The sequence below is a fragment of the Heterodontus francisci genome, chromosome 17, assembly GCF_036365525.1.
Source record: "Heterodontus francisci isolate sHetFra1 chromosome 17, sHetFra1.hap1, whole genome shotgun sequence".
NCBI lineage: Eukaryota > Metazoa > Chordata > Chondrichthyes > Heterodontiformes > Heterodontidae > Heterodontus > Heterodontus francisci.
The window spans coordinates 31,151,154-31,174,067 of record NC_090387.1 but is presented as its reverse complement, the minus strand read 5'-3'; the positions used below and the strand labels follow the sequence as shown (position 1 = coordinate 31,174,067).

Genomic DNA, 22,914 nt, shown 5'->3' with positions numbered 1-22,914 from the left:
AAAAAAGCTCTTTTTGAAACTTTTTTTTTGGTTGAAGGTAGTTATATTTTTAATTGTTTTTATGGGGGAAATATCTGAGATTGAAAAGGAAAGCATGACAGCCATTGCATTGTATATAGTAAAAACTGGTATTTATGTTAGTAAAGGCTTTTTAAGCAATTCACTGCAATGTTCGAGCTATGTTGAGTTCAAAAGGGAGCTTATAGTGTCAGGAAATTCTAAATTATTAAGACACAAAACTGTTTCATTATGAAACCAATACTCTAAAGCCAGAGCAGGACTTATACAGTAGTTACAGATTACGTCTGTTTAAAAATCAGTGTTCCTTTATGTGGTGTGTGTATGTGTTACTGTTTCCCTGGTTGTCGACTTCCTGGCTGACACAGTGCAAATCTCAATTTCTACAATTAGTCTCAAATGGGTCTTTATTCAGTTGCTGGTAGAACTTCTGCTGCCTTTACCATTATAAAGCTGAGCAAGTGGTTCTCTATTTTCCGTTGGTATGAACTGTGGCTGTAATCTGTGTTTGTCTTTTACTGAACTGTTTTTTTATGTCTTTGCATACATTTATGTATGACTTGCTGAATGTTTGCAAAGGTTACTTGACTTGATGAATTTCCTTTCTACCTTCATCTTTGTGTATCTATCAAAGCTTATGAGGCATCCAGTTTTTCTATTTCAGATTTTTAAGCCTGAAGTTATATAGATTCACAATAATGCATCCAAGTCATAGAATCCATAAGCTTGAGCTTAAACAAAACTCTTTTGCCCTTATCCTAACTCGCATCAACTTCCGTTCACCCGTCAGCCCTTTGCAACAATGGCTTCTAGTCCACCAGTGCCTCAATTTAAAAATTTTTATCCTTGTATTCAAATCTCTCCATGTCCCCCGCCTCCCACACCTTATCTCTGTAACCTGCTTCAGCCCTACAACCCTCAGAGCTCTGTGCTCTTGCCCCCACTTCCTTCACCCATCATTGGCAGCCATACCTTCAGATGTCTATGTTCTGGGCTCCCTTCCAAATCCTTTCTGTATATTCACCTCTATCTCATCCTTTAAGGTGCTCCTTAAATCCTACGTCTTTGACCAAGCTTTTGGGCCCCTGTCCGAGTATCTCCTCCTTTGGCTTGGTGACTGTTAATGTCTGATTGCACTCCTTTGAAGCATCTTGGGATGTTTTACAACATTAAGGGCTCTGTATAAATGCAAGTTGTTGATGTTTACATCATCTTCTTTCTTTGGCCTCCTTGTCTCGAGAGACAATGGGTAAGTGCCTAGAGGTCGTCAATGGTTTGTGGAGCAACGCCTGGAGTGGCTAGAAAGGCCAATTCTAGAGTGAGAGCCACAGGCGCTGCAGAATTGGTTGTCAGGGCTGTTACACAGTTGGCTCTCTCCTTGCACCTCTGTCTTTTTTCCTGCCAACTGCTAAGTCTCTTCGTCTCGCCACTATTTAGTCCCGCCTTTATGGCTGTCCACCAGCTCTGGCGATCACTGGCAACTGACTCCCACGACTTGTGGTCAATGTCGCAGGACCTCATGTCGCGTTTGCAGACGTCTTTAAAGCGGAGACATGGACGGCCGGTGGGTCTGATACCAGTGACGAGTTCGCTGTACAATGTGTCCTTGGGGATCTTCCATGTGGCTCACATGGCTAAGCCATCTCGAGCGCCGCTGGCTCAGTAGGATGTATAAGCTGGGGATGTTGGCTGCCTTGAGGACTTCTGTGTTGGAGATACGGTCTTGCCACCTGATGCCAAGTATTCTCCGGAGGCAGCGAAGATGGAATGAATTGAGATGTCGCTCTTGGCTGACATACGTTGTCCAGGCCTCGCTGCCATAGAGCAAGGTACTGAGGACACGGGCTTGAATCACTCGGACTTTTGTGTTCCTTGTCAGTGCGCCATTTTCCCACACTTTCTTGGCCAGTCTGGACATAGCAGTGGAAGCCTTTCCCATGCGCTTGTTGATTTCTGCATCGAGAGACAGGTTATTGGTGATAGTTGAGCCTAGGTAGGTGAACTCTTGAACCACTTCCAGAGCGTGGTCGCCAATATTGTTGGATGGAGCATTACTGACGTCCTGTCCCATGATGTTCGTTTTCTTGAGGCTGATGGTTAGGCCAAATTCGTTGCAGGCAGCTGCAAACCTGTCGATGAGACTCTGCAGGCACTCTTCAGTGAGAGATGTTAATGCAGCATCGTCAGCAAAGAGGAGTTCCCTGATGAGGACTTTCCATACTTTTGTCTTCGTTCTTAGACGGGCAAGGTTGAACAACCTGCCACCTGATCTTGTGTGGAGGAAAATTCCTTCTTCTGTAGACTTGAACGCATGTGACAGCAGCAGGGAGAAGAAGATCCCAAACAGTGTGGGTGCGAGAACACAGCCCTGTTTCACGCCGCTCAGGATAGGAAAGGAGTCTGAGGAGGCGCCGCTATGCTGAATTGTGCCTTTCATACTGTCATGGAATGAGGTGATGATACTTAGTAACTTTGATGGACATCCGATCTTTTCTAGTATTCTGAAGAGACCACATCTGCTGACGAGGTCAAAGGCTTTGGTGAGATCTATGAAAGCAACGTAGAGGGGCATCTGTTGTTCGCGGCATTTCTCCTGTAGCTGACGAAGGGAGAACAGCATGTCAATGGTGGATCTCTCTGCTCGAAAGCCACACTGTGCCTCAGGGTAGACACACCCGGCCAGCTTCTGGAGCCTGTTTAAAGCGACTCGAGTGAAGACTTTCCCCACGATGCTGAGCAGGGAGATTCCACGGTAGTTGTTGCAGTCACCGCGGTCACCTTTGTTCTTATAGAGGGTGATGATATTGGCATCGTGCTTGTCCTTTGGTACTGCTCCCTCGTCCCAGCACAGGCAAAGCAGTTCGTAGAGTGCTGAGAGTATAGCAGGCTTAGCACTCTTGATTATTTCAGGGGTAATGCCGTCCTTCCCAGGGGCTTTTCCGCTGGCTAGAGAATCAATGGCATCACTGAGTTCCAATTTTGTTGGCTGTACGTCCAGCTCATCCATGACAGGCAGAGACTGGGCTGCATTGAGGGCGGTCTCAGTGACAACATTTCCCTGGAATACAGTTCTAGGTAGTGCTCCACCCAGCGGTCTATTTGCTTGAGTTGGTCAGTGATCATTTCCCCTGATTTAGATTTGAGGGGGGCGATCTAATTAGAATAACTAAATTCTTAAACACTACTAAGACATAAACAACATTCAAAATAAAAAAATTCGAGTCCTTGCAAATTTGCAGTCCAATGTTGCTTGAAGTCCTCACAGATGGGAAAAAAGGTTCTTCAACAATAGAACAGTCCGTAGTCCAATTCCATCTTTAAGTGATGCTTTCCTTCTCCAGTGATGAATTTCAACAATTAACGACTTGCAAACACGTTTTAAATGAATCAGTTTGACTTTAGAATTTTTAAGGGATGAAAGATTATCACAGTCTAACTACCCTTCCTTCGGTTTAAATTATCAGAGATCTCTGTTTTGGCTTGACTTTTTTATAATTTTGAGAGATAATAAGACAGACTAAATTCTCTTGCTTCCTTTTAAATGGTCTGTTTCTCCTTTCAGGTGCTAGCATACAGCTGTCTTTCTGAGTCTCCTGTTAGAACAGTCTGTTTGCACTATAAGCTCGTTCAAAATTGAATTGTAACAAATGTATCTTTCGATGCGCAGTCCAAGGGGCTGTATCCAAGGCGACGAGAATGCACCCTTTGAATCGCAGTTTCCGAATGGCGATATCCAAGGCAACGAGAATGCACTCTTTTGAGTCTTTAGAGCAGTATGGCTCTTTTCCAGCCTTAAAATTACACCGCATTTTTCTGGGGAAAAAAAACTACAGGATCATAACACGGATGAGACATTAAACTGAGGCACTGTCTGTTCTCTCGGGTGGACATCAAAAATCCCATGGCACTATTTCAAACAAAAGCAGGGGAGTTATCCCCAGCCTCATGGGCAATATTTACCCCTAATTCATCATCACTAAAACAGATTATCTGGTGATTCAAATTCAGTTAGTGATCAGGGACAACGGTGTGATTGCGAGTGAGGCAGGTAGGGGGATCCTGAGTTCAGGAGTGGAGGAGCCTCAGCCTTTGACCTTATCCAACAGGTACGAGATACTTGCTCCCTGTGTGGATGAGGAAAAGGGCTGCGGGGAGGATGAGCCAACTGACCATGGCACCATGGTGCAGAAGGCCATTCAAGAGGGGGGAGCAAAAAGACAAGTGGTAGTTATAGGGGATTCTATAATTAGGGGGATAGATAGTATCCTTTGTAAGCCGGATCGGGAGTCCCGCATGGTGTGTTGCCTGCCCGGTGCCAGGGTGCAGGACATCTCTGACCGGCTTGAAAGGATATTGGAGCGGGAGGGGGAGGATCCAGTTGTTGTGGTCCACGTTGGGACTAACAACATAGGCAAGGCTAGGATGGGGGACCTGTTTGGGGATTATAAAGCACTAGGAACGAAATTAAGGAACAGGTCCTCGAGGGTCATAATCTCCGGATTACTGCCCGAGCCACATGCAAATTGGCTTAGGGATAAGAATATTAGGGAAGTAAACACGTGGCTAAGGGAGTGGTGTGGGAAAGAGGGGTTCCATTTCATGGGGCATTGGCATCAGTTTTGGAACCGGGGGTATCTGTACCGATGGGACGGTCTCCGCCTGAACCGATCTGGAACCAGTGTTCTAGCGAAACGGATGAATAGGGTGGTCTCTAGGACTTTAAACTAGTGACTCGGGGGGAAGGGAAAGGGAAAATGACAGGGAGTATGATGGTAAATAAAAAGGTAAGCAGCAGGTTAACGTGTGCAGGAGGGTTTAAGTTCAAGGCAGACTATGAAAGAAGCAGAAAGGAAGGATAACTCAGGAGTTATTATTAGAGATGTTGGAAATCATGAGGGTAAGAAAGCTAGCATAAAGGCACTTTACCTGAATGCTCGTAGCATTCGTAATAAGGTTGATGAGTTAACGGCACAAATCATCACGAATGAATATGATTTGGTAGCCATTATGGAGACATGGGAGTTAAATATCCAGGGGTACCAGACTATTCGGAAGGACAGACAGGAAGGTAAGGGAGGTGGTGTAGCTCTGATATTCAAGGACGACATCAGGGCCGTGCTGAGAGATGATATAGGTTCTATGGAGAATGAGGTTGAATCCATTTGGGTGGAAATTAGAAACTCTAAGAAGAAAAAGTCATTGATAGACGTAGTCTATAGGCCACCAAATAATAACATCACATTGGGGCGGGCAATAAACAAAGAAATAACTAATGCCTGTAAAAATGGTACGGCAATTATCATGGGGGATTTTAATCTACATGTAGATTGGTCGAACCAGCTCAGTCAGGGTAGCCTTGAGGAGGAGTTTGTTGAGTGTATCCGTGATAGTTTTCTTGAACAGTATGTAATGGAACCGACGAGGGAGCAAGCTATCCTAGATCTAGTCCTGTGTAATGAGACAGGAATAATTAATGACCTCATAGTTAGGGGTCCTCTTGGAAGGAGTGATCACAGTACGGTTGAATTTAGAATACAGATGGAGAGTGTGAAGATAAAATCCAATACCAGGGTCCTGCGCTTGAACAAGGGGGACTACAATAGAATGAGGGAGGACTTGGCTAAAGTAGACTGGAAACAAAGATTTTATGGTGGGACAGTTGACGAGCAGTGGAGGACTTTCAAAGCAATTTTTCAAAGTGCTCAGCAAAAGTATATTCCAGTGAAAAGGAAGGACTGGAAGAAAAGGGGTAATCTGCCATGGCTGTCTAAGGAAATAAGGGAGGCTATCAAATTGAAAGAGAAGGCATACAAAGTGGCCAAAAACAGCATGAAACTAGAAGATTGGGAAAACTTTAACGGTCAACAGAAAGCCACAAAAAGAGCTATAAAGAAAAGTAAGATAGAACATGAGAAAAAACTAGCACAGAATATAAAGACAGATAGCAAAAGTTTCTATAAATATATAAAACGAAAAAGAGTGGCTAAAGTAAACGTTGGTCCTTTGGAGGATGAGAAGGGGAATTTAGTTATGGGATATGATGAAATGGCCGAGGCATTGAGCAAGTATTTTGTATCGGTCTTCACAGTGGAGGACATTAATAACATGCCAGTAATTGACAAAGAGACGAACGTAGGTGAGGACCTGGAAACAATCATTATTACGGAAGAGGTAGTGTTGGGCAAGCTAATGGAGCTAAGGATTGATAAGTCTCCTGGCCCTGATGGAATGCATCCCAGGGTACTAAAAGAGATGGCGGGAGAAATAGCAGGTGCACTGGCGGTAATTTTCCAAAATTCACTGGACTCTGGGGTAGTCCCAGCAGATGTGACGCCACTGTTTAAAAAGGGAGGTAGACAAAAGATGGGGAATTATAGACTGGTTAGCTTAACCTCTGTCGTGGGGAAGATGCTTGAGTCTATTATCAAGGAAGAAATAGCAGGGCATCTCGATAGAAATTGTCCCGTTCATGAAGGGCAGGTCATGCTTGACAAATCTTTTGGAATTCTATGATGACATCACGAGCAAGGTGGACAATGGGGACCCAGTGGATGTGGTGTACCTAGATTTCCAAAAGGCCTTCGACAAGGTGCTGCACAAGAGGCTGCTGCATAAGATAAGGATGCATGGCGTTAGGGGTAAAGTATTAGCATGGATAGAGGATTGGTTGACTAACAGGAAGCAGAGAGTGGGGATAAATGAGTGCTATTCTGGTTGGCAGTCACTAGTGGTGTGCCTCAGGGATCGGTGTTGGGACGCAATTATTTACAATTTATATAGATGATTTGGAGTTGGGGACCACGTGTAGGTTGTCAAAGTTTGCAGATGACACTAAGATGAGTGGCAGAGCAAAGTGTGCAGATGACTGTGAAACTTTGCAGAGGAACATAGATACATTGAGTGAGTGGGCAAAGGTCTGGCAGATGGAATACAATGTTAATAAATGTGAAGTCATTCATTTCGGTAGGAGTAACAGTAAAAAGGATTATTACTTGAATGGTAAAAAGTTGCAGCATGCTGCTATGCAGAGGGACCTGGGTGTCCTTGTGCATGAATCGCAGAAGGTTGGTCTGCAGGTACAGCAAGTAATTAGGAAGGCAAATGGAATTTTGTCCTTCATTGCTAAAGGGATTGAATTTAAAAGCAGAGAGGTATGTTGCAGCTGTATAAGGTACTGGTGAGGCCGCACCTGGAGTACTGTGTGCAGTTTTCGTCTCCTTACTTGAGAAAGGATATACTGGCACTGGAGAGGGTGCAGAGGAGGTTCACTAGGTTGATTCCGGAGTTGAGGGGGTTGCCTTATGAGGAGAGACTGAGTAGATTGGGATTATATTCATTGGAATTCAGAAGAATGAGGGGGGATCTTATAGAAACTTATAAAATTATGAAGGGAATAGATAAGATACAAGGAGAGAGGATGTTTCCACTGGCAGGTGAAGCTAGGACGAGGGCATAGCCTCAAGATTAGAGGGAGCAGATTTAGGACTGAATTAAGAAGGCACTTCTTCACCCAGAGGGTTATTAATCTATGGAATTCCTTTCCCAGTGAAGTAGTTGACGCTTCTTCAGTAAACGTTTTTAAAGCTAAGGTAGATATCTTTTTGAACAATAAAGGAATTAAGGGATACGGTGAGAGCGCGGGTAAGTGGATCTGAGTCCACGAAAAGATCAGCCATGATCTTATTGAATGGCGGAGCAGGCTCGAGGGGCCAGACGGCCTACTCCTGCTCCTACTTCTTATGATCTTATCACGCTGCTGTTTGTGGGTGCTTGCTGTGTACAAATCGGCTGCCACGTTCCCTACATTGCAACAGTAACTGCACTTCAGAAGTACCTCATTGGCTGTAAAGCATTTGGAACATGCTAAGGTTGTGAAAGGCGCTATATAAATGCACATCTTTTTCAACATTTCCGTATGCATGGTGTCTCACTTGCATTTGCAAAACTACCTTTAGACTATTAATTACCATGTTATAGAGGGTGGTGTTTAGACCAGAAGAGCTTTGCATTGGAGAGCTCTTTGTGCTAAAGCCTCAATGAAAAAGAGTGCCTTTGGTGAGGATCCTTTATAAGTTAAAAGCAAACTACAGCTCATATGCTATTTTTTGGCTCATGACCTCCAGCAATTAGTCCTCAAAAATCTGGCATTTCAGTTCTATTTGTGCATGTATTTCTTATTCACTGGTTTGCCCTCTGGGGAAATCTTGGAAAAAAAAATTCTTGGTGCAATTGCCTGAGTGTTCAATAAATCCTAAACTGTATTAAATCTAAATCTGGTACCTACAGCTTGACGTTTGTAAATTCATGGGAGCTTTGGTTGAAACCTGTATTTATCCATTGACTGAAGCATTTTGAGGCGTTCCTGAGTTTGTGAAAGGTACCATATAAATCTAAGTTTCTATTTTTCTTCCTTGGTTGTCAAGGCACCATGATATGCACCAAAGTGGCCTACAAAAATAAAAAGCTTGGATGCTTCCTGATTAGTGAGTTGAAATTAGTTTTTGTTACCTTTGCCTAGAATGCTGAACTTAGAATTACTGTACTCATTTTAAAGAGAGTTAAAGTAGTGTTAAAATTAATACCATTTATGAAGAGCAGACATAGCATTGCCTTAAAGGTGTCACATGCACTGTTGTTACTAACAGGAATGTGTATTTGTGGTAATAGCTATATGTAAGTCATCCTTGACTTAAAACTGTTAAAATGAATAGGAAGAACAATTGATATAATGACATTATAGCTTGTATGTTCTGAGTGAATGAATTATTTTGACAGTCTGTTTGGTTTTGTGACATGGTATATAAACATCACATGGCTTACTTCGATATCTGGAGAGTGTAATGGGAGAATTTGAAATTGTGGTGAAGTAATTACAGATGATACTGTTTTGATTACTGGAAAAACAGAGCTTCCCGTATCTACGTTGAGTTTGAAATTTATGTCCCTTTAGATTCTAGCAGGAATTGTCTAAATCCTTTTTTCTTTCTGCAGTAATCATGCCCATTTCTAACCCCCAACATTTTAAAAATATCTTTCCACTTCAAGGTTGGTTGCCTGTACCTGAGATCACCAGTCTGTTTGGCTCATGGAACTGCCTAGATTTTTGATCACTTTTGCTGTGTATCCACTGAGCTGATGTTCGACAGAAGATATGAATAGATTTATCACTCTTCCTCCCCTTCCATCCAAACATGTAATTGCTTGATATTTGTGACTTACCTATGTGTTAGATTTATTCATGATGAGCAAAATAAAATAATTGTAATTTAGAATTCAACAGTAGAAAAGGCTAGGATCTTCTGAGTGAGATTTATTCCTTTTTTTTCCTTGGAGGTTGCCTACATCTAAAAATTTCCATTGCATTGTAACAGCATTTGGAACCAAATCCCTTATTCAGTCTATGCAACTTAATTATTAGCACATTCCATTATTCTCTATTTGTGGACACCTTTTGAGTGTGACCTAAACCAACTTCTGGACTCCTCTCAGCAATAGCAGATAATTAAATGACCTATTCCATTGCCAGGTTAAGATGCATTTTGCCCTAAGGATTTTCATGGTTACTTAATGTTCTATCATTGCAATTAATTAGAAGGAGATGTTTTCAAGAATGGATGTTACCAAGTTAAAATGTAGTGCAGTAAGGTCTTCAAGTCCATTTATGCATGAGACACTACAACTATGATACTCTTCATTTGTGGGTGGATTATTTATACCAAGAACTTTCTAATTTATCAGTGCCAAAGTTTTGTATGGCATAACCTCAGTTTCACAAAACTCATCACAGTCAGTAACTGTGGCTCATTTTCCTCCAAAGATATGTTGAGAAAATTGGGTCATAAAGCCGAAGAAGATTTTTTTTTAAACAATTTAGTTCAGCATCAGAATTACCTTGTGAAAAATTATTAATTTGTGTAGCTTCAGCTTTACAGAATAAAGTTTGTCAAGGTTCAGCAAAAATATATGCAAGAAAGTAATGTTTGGTAAACATGTAATTTGGAATGATGTACAGTAGTCCATTTATGAGCTCAGACAAGGGAGTTTTCATTTCCACGCTGGGTTCCTCTTACAAACTGTTAGTGTTAGAAAATTGGTCATCAAGCAAAAAGCTTTTCAATGAGGGATTTTCAGTCTGGAATACATTCTGACCTCAAATGAGTGGTAAATCCACATATTCGCTTGAAAGTGAAGACCATCTCACTGTATCAGCATGTGGTTCATATTGATGCTTGAAAAACAAGTTAAGAAATGTATTCAGCATAATTAGCGATAGGGTTATAAGATAGATAGTGAGGGATTGTTTGCATTGGTCTGTGAGATGGTAAATGGATGGTGCGAACTCAAGAATTCAAAATTGAAGTGGATGTCAGAAAATAAGTTACATAGAAGGTGTTTGGAATTATCTGCACAGTGGCGCAGTGGTTAGCACCGCAGCCTCACAGCTCCAGCGACCCGGGTTCAATTCTGGGTACTGCCTGTGTGGAGTTTGCAAGTTCTCCCTGTGTCTGCGTGGGTTTCCTCCGGGTGCTCCGGTTTCCTCCCACATGCCAAAGACTTGCAGGTTGATAGGTTAATTGGCCATTATAAATTGCCCCTAGTATAGGTAGGTGGTAGGGAAATATAGGGACAGGTGGGGATGTGGTAGGAATATGGGATTAGTGTAGGATTAGTATAAAATGGGTGGTTGATGGTCGGCACAGACTCAGTGGGCCGAAAGGCCTGTTTCAGTGCTGTATCTCTAAACTAAACTAAACCATTATTGAAGCAGAGTCCATAAATTATTTTCAAAGGGAGATAGTGTTAGGGAAATGGAAATTTATCTAGTACAGTAAATCTTGTTTTTTTTTATGTCAGTGGAATAGTTTGGAGCAAGTTGCATCCTTCCCCTAATTTGGCAGTATAGGAATCTGAGATACATTTTCTGATCAGCAAAGTTCGCTTATAATTGCTTAGTGAACATACTTCTCAACTGACTTTGGATTTAATTTTAGGTAGTGATGCATTATGAAAACCAGTAGAAGAGAAAATGAGGGTACACATATATCCTCATAACATTTAAAAAGTACTTGGATATGCACTTGAAGTGCAATTATCTACAAGGCTACGGACCAAGAACTGGAAATTGGGATTAAGCTGGATGGCTACTTGCCAGCCAGCGTGAACACAGTGGGCTGAATGGCCTCCTTCTGTGCTGTAAATTTCTATGATTCTAATGATATGAGAGAAAACCCATTCCAGATGAGCATATTGGCCTTTGTCTTTTTACGATTTTACCATTCAGTAGATACAATATTGCCAGTCATTTGACAGATGCCAAGATGTGATTAACATAAATTAAAACACACATAGGCAAAGACTATTTCTTGATTTGTATGTTTGGAATAAACAAAACAAGAGGATTTAATTCTGTGCTTTTTGTTGGAGAAATTCTACTTTAGTTCCTAACTTGTCAAATAACAAGAGTTGATGTAACCTTTAACCAGAAGCTCTTCTATGGCAAGATGCACACTTAATTTTTGTCAGAACAGTATCAGAATGTTTTTAGTTTGTTTCCGTTATTGAGCTTAACTCTTAATTGGAATTAAAATCAAGAGTTAACTTAAAATCAGTTGCGATATTTACAACATGAAACTAAAAAAGCAAGCTATATGCTGATATATAGCAAATTGTGTGTTAAAATTTCTTTCTGATTCTTCAGACTTGGAATTTCTTGTTGACTCAAACATAAAAGGAAGACCATCTTTAACTTGAATATTCCATAATATGGCACTATTTTCTCATTTTCTAAGGACATTTTCAGCAAAGGACTGACAGAATTTTCATCATTGTTAAAAGTAGGACAACTTCATTTGTAGGGCATTATTGATCTGTTCAGAACAGCTTGATTAGTTTTTTTTAATTAAATTCAAAAAGTAATTTATATGCTGTGCCTTGTGTTCTTTCAAGACCGGCTTTGTTTAACAGCTAGGCTATACGTTATATCAAAAGAATGACTTATATCAGAGCATCTTTGTGTTAAACTGAGAATTATATTTTTGTTTAGATTAGTGAGGTTAACAAAATCAACAAGCTGCTGACACTGGAATAAGCCAACCATTCACCTAGAAAGTCTACATACTTAGAAATACTTCTCAAGCGCACAAGAAATAGGAGCAGGGGTAGGCCATTCGGCCCCTCGAGCCTGTTTCACCATTCCATAAGATCATGGCTGATCTGATTGTGGCCTCAACTCCACTTTCCTGTCTGCCTCCATAACCCTTGACTCCCTTGTCGATCAAAAATCTATCTAACTCGGCCTTCAAACGGACTGTTGTTGCTTGAAAAAGAGGGATGAGCAGTTGATTATAGATTTTATAGGTCATTTTAAAAAAAATTAGTACCAGTGCTCTTTTTCAGCAGTGTTCAGTGAATTTTTATACTTTAGCACCCTGGGTTCCTGTTAAACAAGTGAGAGATTATTTAGGACCACGAATAGTAATTTTGCTTCTTACATAGTAACAATGCACATTAATTGCGATTTGGGGCAACAATATGGAAAATAAATACTTAGAAAACAATCAGAAATCTTGGAAAATTAGGAAAGATTAAAAAGTGAAGATGTTAAAATGTTATTACTTTACTGAAATACAGTACCTTGAATCATCCTAGAGCACCTAATTCTTGGTGTACATTCAGAATGGGTTAGAACTCACTCTTTCTTCAAGAAGAATAGACAAATTTTAATATTAATACATAGTGTACATTTTTATCAGAAATATCAAAAGCCATTTAATACTGCAGTATTTGGACCTGTGGCTTATTTTTCAGATGGGAACAGCGAGTGCTTCCTAATGGAAGACTATATTATGTGGATCACAACACCAAAACTACCACATGGGAGAGACCTCTGCCCCCGGGGTAAGTTCAGGTCAACTAGCCAAAAAGAGTTTAATTCAAAATATCAGTTTTTTGAAACCGTGCACTTAAGGAATTGTTTTATAGCAGAAAAAGCTTAATCGCAACCACTCCATTAATAACAGTAGGATCTTTATTGCCCACCATGATGGATAGAACTTGCCATGGAAGATAATCAAATTGGTGGAAAACTGAGACTCACCCTACCCCCACCCTGACAACTAGATAGTTGGTTGCTGTTCTGAAGTTTCAATGTGCTACTACTTTCCTCCTGAATGTGTCAGTCCTCTGCCAGCTACAAGTTCCTTTGTGCACAATTCCTCCTTGAAGAATTAGCTGCCATGCGAATGGTTAATTTGGCTTAATGCTCTGAATGCTTCACTTCACCTGCCACAGACCAAAGAGTTGAGCGAATAGGCATCCTGCTCGCTGCTCTTCACCCCTCTCCTCCCCCCCCCCCCCCACCCAACCCTCCAAACAAGTGTGGAAAACCCCACTGCAGTGATGAATATTAAAGCCAGCTTATGCTCAACTCCAGCGATACCAGTAATTTTTGCCGCAGTCAGTGCTGAAGAGCTGCTTACTTTTAAACTCGATAGTTTTCCTGTTTAAAATGCTAGTGTGTGTTATTGAAGTGGAGCACATGTTGAATGTAACAGCAATTTGTTTCTGTACTGTCTTTAGCACATTCCTAAGTTACTGGGTGAATGGGTTTACTAACCCATATTGTGCTTGACATCAGTAGTGTTTGTGACTGGGTGTTTCAGTTCTGTGCTGGGCCTAGCAGCTAAAATTTGAGTAGATTGCTTGGGGCAGCTTTAAGCTGGCACATTATGATTTTGCCAGAAGAGTGGAGAGAAAAGGAAACTTGATTAGCCGTAACTCCAGTTTGGCTCCATTTACCTGCAAAGATTCTCAAAGATAATTAAGATTGTGAATAATGGGAGTGTGGTAATTGAGCCTTCACTGTATGTTGTAATTTTCTAAGATAAGCTCTTCATTAAAAGGGTACAGTAAGAAGCAATAACTGTTTAAAGTGTATTGCAATAGGTTTAAAATAAATTTAAATGGATAAAATGATGAATTGAGGTGTGCATATTTAATTTCTGAAAATTATTTTGCGAAGTGTTCTTTCATATTAATGCCTTTTTGACAAACAATTTCATAGGTTTCTCATATAGCTGATACCAGCGTATCTTACTATTCTGATGAGGCAACAGTATAAAGAAAAACCTTATTATTTAATTACAGTAATCTAATTAGGTTTAAAATGTTCTGAGTTATGAAATGTGTGCTATTGGCATGCAATTCACGTCTCTTGCAAAGTCTAACTAGCAGCGGCCGTCTCTTTGCTCCCACTTTAAGTTCTCCATCTATTGATATGCTGTCGCTTTTTATATCAAATGAAACACGCATGTATCCATTGCTAAAGCTACCTCCAAGATAATTTTTTTCCCCGTACCAAATGCTTACTTTCCTTCTGACTCATCTCAAATCCAACTTAAGACATCAATACTGCTACCATATCGAGGCTTTTCTAGCACCTCTTGTACTCTTGGACAGGAACCAAGAAAATCTAAACAGCAATCTTTTTCAACACAGGGCTGCAACCAATCCCCATTGCAAACAGTCTTGTCTTTCTCTTGTTGATGCTACCATGATCATTACAATTCAGAAATTGCCCCGATCTTCAAAACTGATATTCTTTATCTCTCCAGATCTTTCCTTCCTAATAGCATCCTCACATTTTTAAAAACCAAGCTCAAAGTCATCTAACCTATCTGATTTGCATTGTCTTTTCTTTGGTGGAGCTCTGTTTTTCCATTATACTGTGGTTTCTCGATTTACAAAAAATAAACATTTTTAATGCATTTCATTTTATGTTCGGAAATGGGTCCAAATTCCTGCTGCAGATTATAAACGAAAGTGGTTCAGTTCTGTATTAAAAGTAAACATTTAGATCAGCAAACTCATTATAATTCTTGAATACTTTATTTTAAAGTTGGGAAAAACGAGTAGATCAACGTGGCAGGTTTTACTACGTGGACCATAACACTAGGACAACAACATGGCAGCGTCCAACAGCCGAGTCTGTTCGAAACTTCGAGCAGTGGCAGTCCCAAAGGAATCAACTGCAGGGAGCTATGCAACATTTCAACCAAAGGTTTTTATACCAAGTAAGATGAGCTGATACTTAATTTAAATAGTTGGGATTTTTCATGTTCTCATGCTCTTTACATATTGCCTTTTGTTTTAACTCTTAAGCATATTTCATTTCCTTTTCCACAGCTTGGAAAGCATGTACAGTATTTTTATAATAAATACACCTCTCTACACCTTCTCCTTTGTTATCTCTTGCCCCACCCCCTGCTCACTTGCTTTTAACCTTTGACATTTCTAATATTTGCTAGTTCCAAAGAAGGGTCACTGACCCGAAACGTTAACTCTGCTTCTCTTTCCACAGATGCTGCCAGACCTGCTGAGTGGTTCCAGCATTTCTTGTTTTTATTTCAGATTTCCAGCATCTGCAGTATTTTGCTTTTATTACAGTATTTTTATTATTTGACCTCTAGCGAAATGAGCATTGGACTTTCTAATACTGAAATTGAATTTTTAAAAAGTACAGAACTGCTGGAATGTTTATTGTCCATCTCTGAGCAAACTGAAAAGTCAATTTATTCAAAATGTTAACTTTATTTTGACCAAATACTATAACTGCAGGCCTCAAAAGATACTGCATAACTGTGTATTGTTCTATATAGAAAGGCATTGGTATAACTTACTCAACCTTCTGAGTCTCTGCACCCCATACCATTCAGTAAATGAGAAGTTAAGCAGGTTACGTGCTCCTAGATCTTTCCTAATGCTACTCTGTAACATAAGGTTACTGAGAACCGCCTGAGACATATTGATCATACAATATTGGAAGAGCCTTGCCTTCATTCCCTGTGTGCTGCAAACAGCCAAAATGAGGAATACATGATGTGGATCGAATTGAGTAACAGAAATGCATTGCACTACACCGTGTTCTATTTTGATATTTTATATGATTCATTGCTTGCTCAAACATTTTTGAAGGGCTTGCCAGCAAATCTTATGGGGTTGGATTTTAAAGGCTCCCCGACGCCGCGGGCGGGGTGGGGGGGGGAGGGGGGGGCAAATCGCATCGGATGAGGCCTGCCACCAGCCCCGACGCCAAAAGGGCGCATCCTAATCTCGGCGGTGAGGCCTCGTGTTTGCCCCCCTGTCGCTCAGCCTCGAGACCTGCATTACAATATGTAGATGGGTACTTACCATCAATTAATGTGCAGGCCGCAGCGATTATGACAGCAGGTTGAGACCATCGTGCCAGCAATGCTGCACCTTCAAATCCCTGTTCGGGGAAACGAGTGGGGAGGATGAACCTTTATCAGTGCGAGAGTGGGGGAGCGGGGAAAATCCTTCGGATTGGTTGTGGGGGGTGATGCGAAGGGGTAAAGGACAAAGGTTCTGAACTTTGTGGAGGGGGGAAATGGTCATATATATATTCACAGTAGGTATTCCGGGGCGGGGAAAGGGCAGGAATGATATGTAATGCCATGGGGTGGGGGGTGGGAGAGGGCATGGAATGTTTTTTTTCCATTCATTTGTATTAACTGTAAAATGATTGTCACTTTAAAACATTAAATGGTCATTTAGGGCTGTAAGCCCTTTAAAAATGGCGCCTGCACATTGGCACTAGACGCCGTTGCCGGGGACGGCTCGCCCTCCCCCTCCACGTCAACCAGGGGGGCAGTTGCTCCAGCCATGCTAATGAGCTGCCGCATTTGGAATCACGGCAGCTCTGCAACGTGCGCCCCATGTGTGCGGGCTGCAAATTTCGACAGCGGGCTTTTAAAATGCAGCCCATGGTTATTTTTAATAAGGTGTAACCTTTTTAAAGTGGGGTGCTGTCCATCCCATGTCCATGTCTTGGGTAGCCATGAGATATTAGTGAATAGGTATCAGGCGCTGTCTAGGATTTTCCGACCTTCCTCATTGTTGTCACTAGTCTTAATCCAATCAGTATCCCCATATCCTTGGTATCCTTCAGAACATGTCCCGTTGTCATGACAATAGTGTCCCTAACTGTACTGGTCTCCAGTTTGAATTCCTGAGGTTTACTCTTGAGGTCTGATGGTAACCTGACCATATCACGTACCTGAAGTGACTCAATTATTGAAGCCACTCATCTTCAAATATTTCCTCCCTTCTGTCTTCTTTAATCTTTCTATTTAAGAAATTACTATCATATCTTTTCACCTATTGTATCTGGCTTCCTAATTTGTGAATATCCCACAGCAGACACTTCTCTTGTTATATTTTCTAGTTACCCTTTTTTGTACTACTTATTTTATTCCAGGTGTTTGATTTTACTTTTGTCTGGTGTCCCCTTTTAATTTTTACTCGTTTTTTAAAACATTTTACTTCCCATAGATGTTTATTTTGATAAAAGCAAAATACTGCGGATGCTAGAAATCTGCATTATAACCAGAAATTGCTGGAAATACTCAGGTCTAGCAGCCTCTGTGAGTTCTGATGGAAGACCTGAAACTTTAACTCTGTTTCACTCTCCACTGAGGCTACCAGATCTGCTGAGTATTTCCAGCACTTTGTTATAATTTGTTGTTTATCTTGTCTTGGGTGGCCTCCTTTGCCATCGAACTCATATAGGTATTTTCTTTCACTTTCATTCCTCGCCACTGCATCCTTTTCACTATCTCAAGCTTTAAATCTGCTTTTGCCTGTGTTGCTCTTTAAGAAAATGCCGAGAGCTATTAATGTCATTTTCTTAACCACTCCCCTGTTGTTTTATCTAATCACTGAAACTGTTCAGATTTTGGAGAATCAAACACTTTCAGTAGCAAAGCACTACTCTGTCACAGAATCTATCAGGAGTTATCTATCATACACACTCTTATTATGGTGCTGTTGATTGGCCTTCCGCATTTGTCTACTGGGTCCTTTCATATTATAGTCAAATTTTGTTGGAGCCATCCTGGAAGACAACCACAATCAGTTGACTGAAGATATTGAGGCCTGGTTGACTGAACATTCACTTATGGATGCAGGTCCAAATCCAGCCTAGACTGACGCAGTGAAAGTTTTCTCTGTTTGTTGCCTATAAGGGTCCTATGTGAAATAAATCTGTGAAATCTTAATTCAGTACCTAGTGGATGTGGGCCTACAGCAGAAAAGTGCCCCTATTTTGGTACAAATTGTTATTTTTCATGGTCCCAAATCTTGTGGCTTATATGCATGTCAGTATAATACTTTAATGCTCCTTTTAAAAAATGTTATTTTAACAGTTCTTCATGTAAATAAAACAGCAGTGTTAAAAACAATCCAGTCTTATAGATAAAACATATCATATGGGTGTTGAGAGTGGACAGAATTAAGCCACCCACATAGTAATATATTTTATAGAAGAATAGTCAACCAACAGAAGCATCCACATTAGGAATTCAATTTTTTATTATAAAGACTTCCAAAGTCCACAACATTTTTATGCTGCCAATCCTCGGTGAGGCTAGTGGAGAGAAGCAAGGTTGCTGCGACCTCCTTAAGAAAAAAATGTCTTTATGTTGACACCCCAATTTTCCTTTTTCTTTTTAATTAAAAAAAAATTGTTCCATTTAGATTCATTGTCTTGAGTGGTTATGTTTGCTAAATTTTCTGTATGCTTTCCTCCCCTTTATTGAAATTTTGGTTTCTGTCTTTTTCACGAGATGAAGAACCGTATTTTATTTTCTATTTTTGGTTTCCTAATTAACTTTTAATGTTTATTTGACCCATCTTACATTATCTTTACTGTTTTCACTGATGCAACTTTTTAAAAAAATTATTTATTTATTAGTCTGATGGACATAATTATAAATTCACTGCTTTTTGTCTTGATTTTCTTTGGGCTCAATCTGATATTCAAGAAACATGGTTAAGCAGGTCAGCAGAATTTCATTTTTATACCATCACATCTTTAAGATGTCCGAATGCATTTCAGAATCAATGAATTACTTTACAAGTGCAGTTGCTTCTGTTTGCTGACAAATGGGGCAGCCAATGTGTTCAGATTGTACAATTTGTTCGTATCGGCTGCAGTGTTCTGGAGTCATTGATACTAAATTGCAATAGAAGTGAGAAGTTAGTAAGTGATGGTGCTTTAGATCAGTGGGTGGATGGTTATACTGAAGTAAGATGTGGTGAACACTTTCAGTGAGACTAAGTGGTATGGAATATGAGAATAATTGGATAGCTGACTGTTCTACTTGTTATGTGAGAGGCTTCTATTAGACAGCTTGCTAAAGCTAAATTTTACTTCGTTTGCGTTTTGTATATGATTTAAATTTAATCATGTTGTAATTTTTAAATTATAGATCTTATTAAATACGTCAAATAGACAATGCCAAACTTGCTGCACACTATATACTTCCATCTTTTCAGAAAGATTCAAGTAAATTCTTTCATCGATTTTCCTGCTAAAAGTAGGATGCAATAAACCTCTCCTCATTGCAAACTGCACTTTCAAACAGCTCATGCCATCATTATTTTTTGGACTGCTCTATTATCCATTTCCCTCGTGTGGTCTGTATGGAATCCCTGCTGAACTTCAGAAAAAATGAATTGTGTTGCAACAAAATGCAATTTGTAATTTAAAAGAAATGAACACATCTTTATCCAAAATGAAAAATGACAATTGCAATTTTCATTGCCCCCCCACCCCGAGAATGCTTTGATCTATTGTTGTTTGTTTCTGTATTTCATCTTTATTATTAAATTTTGCAGATTTTATTTAATAGTCTAAATGTGGGTGGTTTGGAATCTGCACTACGATGGTGGACTCCCATTTTGAAAGTATAAGTTCAAATTGCAGTCTGAGCTGTCTCATTTCCTTCGAATAGGCAGGATTTTTAAGCTGTCAAATCTTGTTTTATCCAGCATGACTTCTTATTTGCAATAGGGTTCCACTATTTACTTTTTTAATATTTGAGAAAGAAAACAATATTCAGGTTTTCATTTAGTTTTTTGGTTGCTACAAAACCTTTATTATAAAACAAATTTTTGTGGTGATATAGTAGACTGTGGAATGCAATGGTTATCCAGTCTGAATCAGTGAACAAAAGAGATATTGAGACTTGTTAAAAAGTGTAGTCTGTTGAGGAAAGGTGGTTTGGTGTAAGGGGTGTTGCCGCTATAAGCATGATTTTACTGGGCCGTGTTCTGATCCGCTTATGAATAAGGTAGCATAAGAAAATAAAAATTGGCTGGGGCTTCTTTTTTCTGCGCTTACCAGATCAGTAATCTAACCATTCATTTCATTTTAATGAGTGGAAAATCACTGACACGTTAGCACAGATGTGGATAGATTTGGTAATGTAAAGGTGTAAAATTCAAATTACCTTGAAAATTTGTTGAGAGTGCAGACATCTTCCTGCAATTATGTAGGACTTTGGTGAGACCTCACCTGGAGTACTGCTTGCAGTTTTGGCCTCTTTACCGAAGAAAGGATATACTTGCCTTGGAGTGAGTGCAGCAAAGATTCACTAGACTGATTCCTAGGATGAGAGGATTCCCTTATGAGGAAAGATTGAATCGACTAGGCCTATATTTCCTAAAATTTAGAAGGATGAGGGGTGATTTAATTGAAACACACAAAATTATTAAGGGGCTTGATAGGGTAGATGCTAGGAGGACGTTTTCCCTGGCTAGGGAATCTGGAATTTCACAATCTCAGAATAAGGGGTTGGCCATTTCAGACGAAGATGAACAGAAATTTCTTCATTCGAAGGGTTGTGGATCTTTGAAATTCTCTACCCCAGAGTGCTGCTGTTGCTCAGTTTTTGAGTATATTCAAGACATGGATTTTTGGGTATTAAGGGATATGGGATAGTGCGGAAAAGTGAAGAGATAAAAGATCAGTCATAATCATATTAAATAGCGGAGCAGGCTCGAAGGGCCAAATGGCCTATTCCTGCTCCTATTTCTTGTGTTCTGACATTACGAGTTAATGCATTATCAGGCTGGAATCCATAGGTACATTTTACTCAAATTATTTATTTCTGCATAGTTGTAGAGTGTGATAAATGGTGCTGAATTATATACATATTTTCTTTAGTTCAGATGATTTACGATGTAATTTTATTTTGTTTTTCTTTTAAATCCCTTTCACTTTCTTAACATTAAACTACCTGTTACAAAAAGAAACTTCAAACACAAGCTTGAAAGTGTTGAATCCAAGATTTCTGTTACAACTTGTACACCATGCTTCGCTATTTACTAGTCCTGTAGAATCATTGGTGTTTTCCATGCAGAAGGGAACCATCCATTATATTGATGCCAGCTCTTGGTGACCCCATCACCCCTTTTGCTAATAACTTGCACTCCTATTATTTTTTAGCACTTCTGACAGGACATGCATTTTACTGATGCCATTCTTTGTTGTCACGATGAGTGTCTTTGAAGGAGCATGGGTTGACTTGCCCTACAGTTTTATGTTCTTATTTCTGGAAAAGCACTTCAAGAGGAGCACAGATGAGGGGTGTAATTTAATAGAATGATACCCCACAGGAGGCCATTTGGCAGGCCCATCATGTCTGTGTTAGAGCTATTCAATTAGTCCCACTCCCCTACTCTTTCTCCATCACCCTGTAATAATTTTCCCTTTAAATAATAACATAAGAAATAGGAGCAGGGGTAGGCCATTCAGCCCCTCGGGCCTACTCCGCCATTTAATAAGATCATGGCTGATCTGATTGTGGCCTCAATTCCACTTGCCTGCCTGCCCCCCATAACCCTTGGCTCCATTGTCAATCAAAAATCTGTCTAACTCGGCCTTGAATATATTCAATGACTCCGTCTCCATTACTCTCTGGGGAAGAGAATTCCAAAGATTAATGGCCCTCTGAGAGAAGGAATTCCTCCGCATCTCTGTCTTAAATGGGTGACCCCTTAATTTGAAACTGCTGCCTAGTTCTAGATTCCCCCACAAGGGGAAACATCCTCTCAGAACCGACTGTGTCAAGTCCCTTCAGAATCTTATGTTTCAATACGATCATTGCTCAATCCTCTGAACTCCAATGAGTATAGGCCTAACCTGCTCAATTTTTCCTCAGAAGACAAACCCCTCATCCAGGTATCAGCCCTAGATGCGGTCTCATCAATGCCCTGTACAGTTGTAGCAAGACTTCCCTACTTTTATACTCCATCCCCCTTGCAATAAAGGAAAATATTTATCCAATTCTCTTTTGAATGTTACTATTGAATCTGCTTCCACCACCCTTTCAGGCAATGCATTTCAGGTCATAACAACGCACTGTTTAAAAAAAACAATTTCCTCATGTCACTTCTGATTCCTTTGATAATTGCTTCAGATCTGAGTCCTCTGGTTACCAACTCTTCTGCCACTGGAAATAGATTCTCCTTATTTTCTCGATTAAAATCGTTCATGATTTTGAACAACTCTATCACATCTCCTCTTAACTTTCTCTGCTCTGAGGACATCAACCCAACTTCTCCAGTCTCTCCACATAACTGAAGTCCCTCATCCTTGGTACCATTCTAGCACATCTGTTCTGCGCCCTCTCTAAGGCCCTGACATTCTTCCTAAATTGGGATGGCCAGATTTGAACACCATTCTTCGGCTGAGGCCTAACCATTGTTTCACAAAGATTTAACATAACTTCCTTGCTTTTGTATTTTTTTCCTATACTAATGCCTAGGATCCAATATGATTTTTTTTAAACCGCTTTCTCAACTTTTACAGTCATCTTCAAAGATTTGTGTACAGCCACCTCCAGGTCTCTCTGTTCCTGCACCCCCATAAAACATTGTACCATTTGCTTTATATTGCCTCTCATTCTTCCTACTGCAATATATCACTTCACACTTAAATGTTAAACTTCATTTACTACGTGTCTGCCCGCTTAAGCAGTCTGACTGTCCTCCTGCAGTCTGTTAACATCCTCCCCCATTATTTGTTACATTTCC

At 40.2% G+C, this 22,914-nt stretch overlaps 1 protein-coding gene across 4 annotated transcripts in view; it reads left to right on the top strand.

Annotated features, from left to right (window-relative positions):
- wwp2 (WW domain containing E3 ubiquitin protein ligase 2) overlaps nt 1-22,914 on the top strand; it is a 277,512-nt gene that overhangs the window by 175,962 nt on the left and 78,636 nt on the right. For 3 of the 4 annotated variants that reach the window (XM_068049206.1, XM_068049203.1, XM_068049204.1), the window contains exons 9-10: nt 12,826-12,915; nt 14,915-15,089. In XM_068049206.1, coding sequence (XP_067905307.1) covers nt 12,826-12,915; nt 14,915-15,089 — 265 coding nt within the window. The remainder of the gene's footprint in view (nt 1-12,825; nt 12,916-14,914; nt 15,090-22,914) is intronic. The other variant, XM_068049205.1, reaches the window with a different exon arrangement.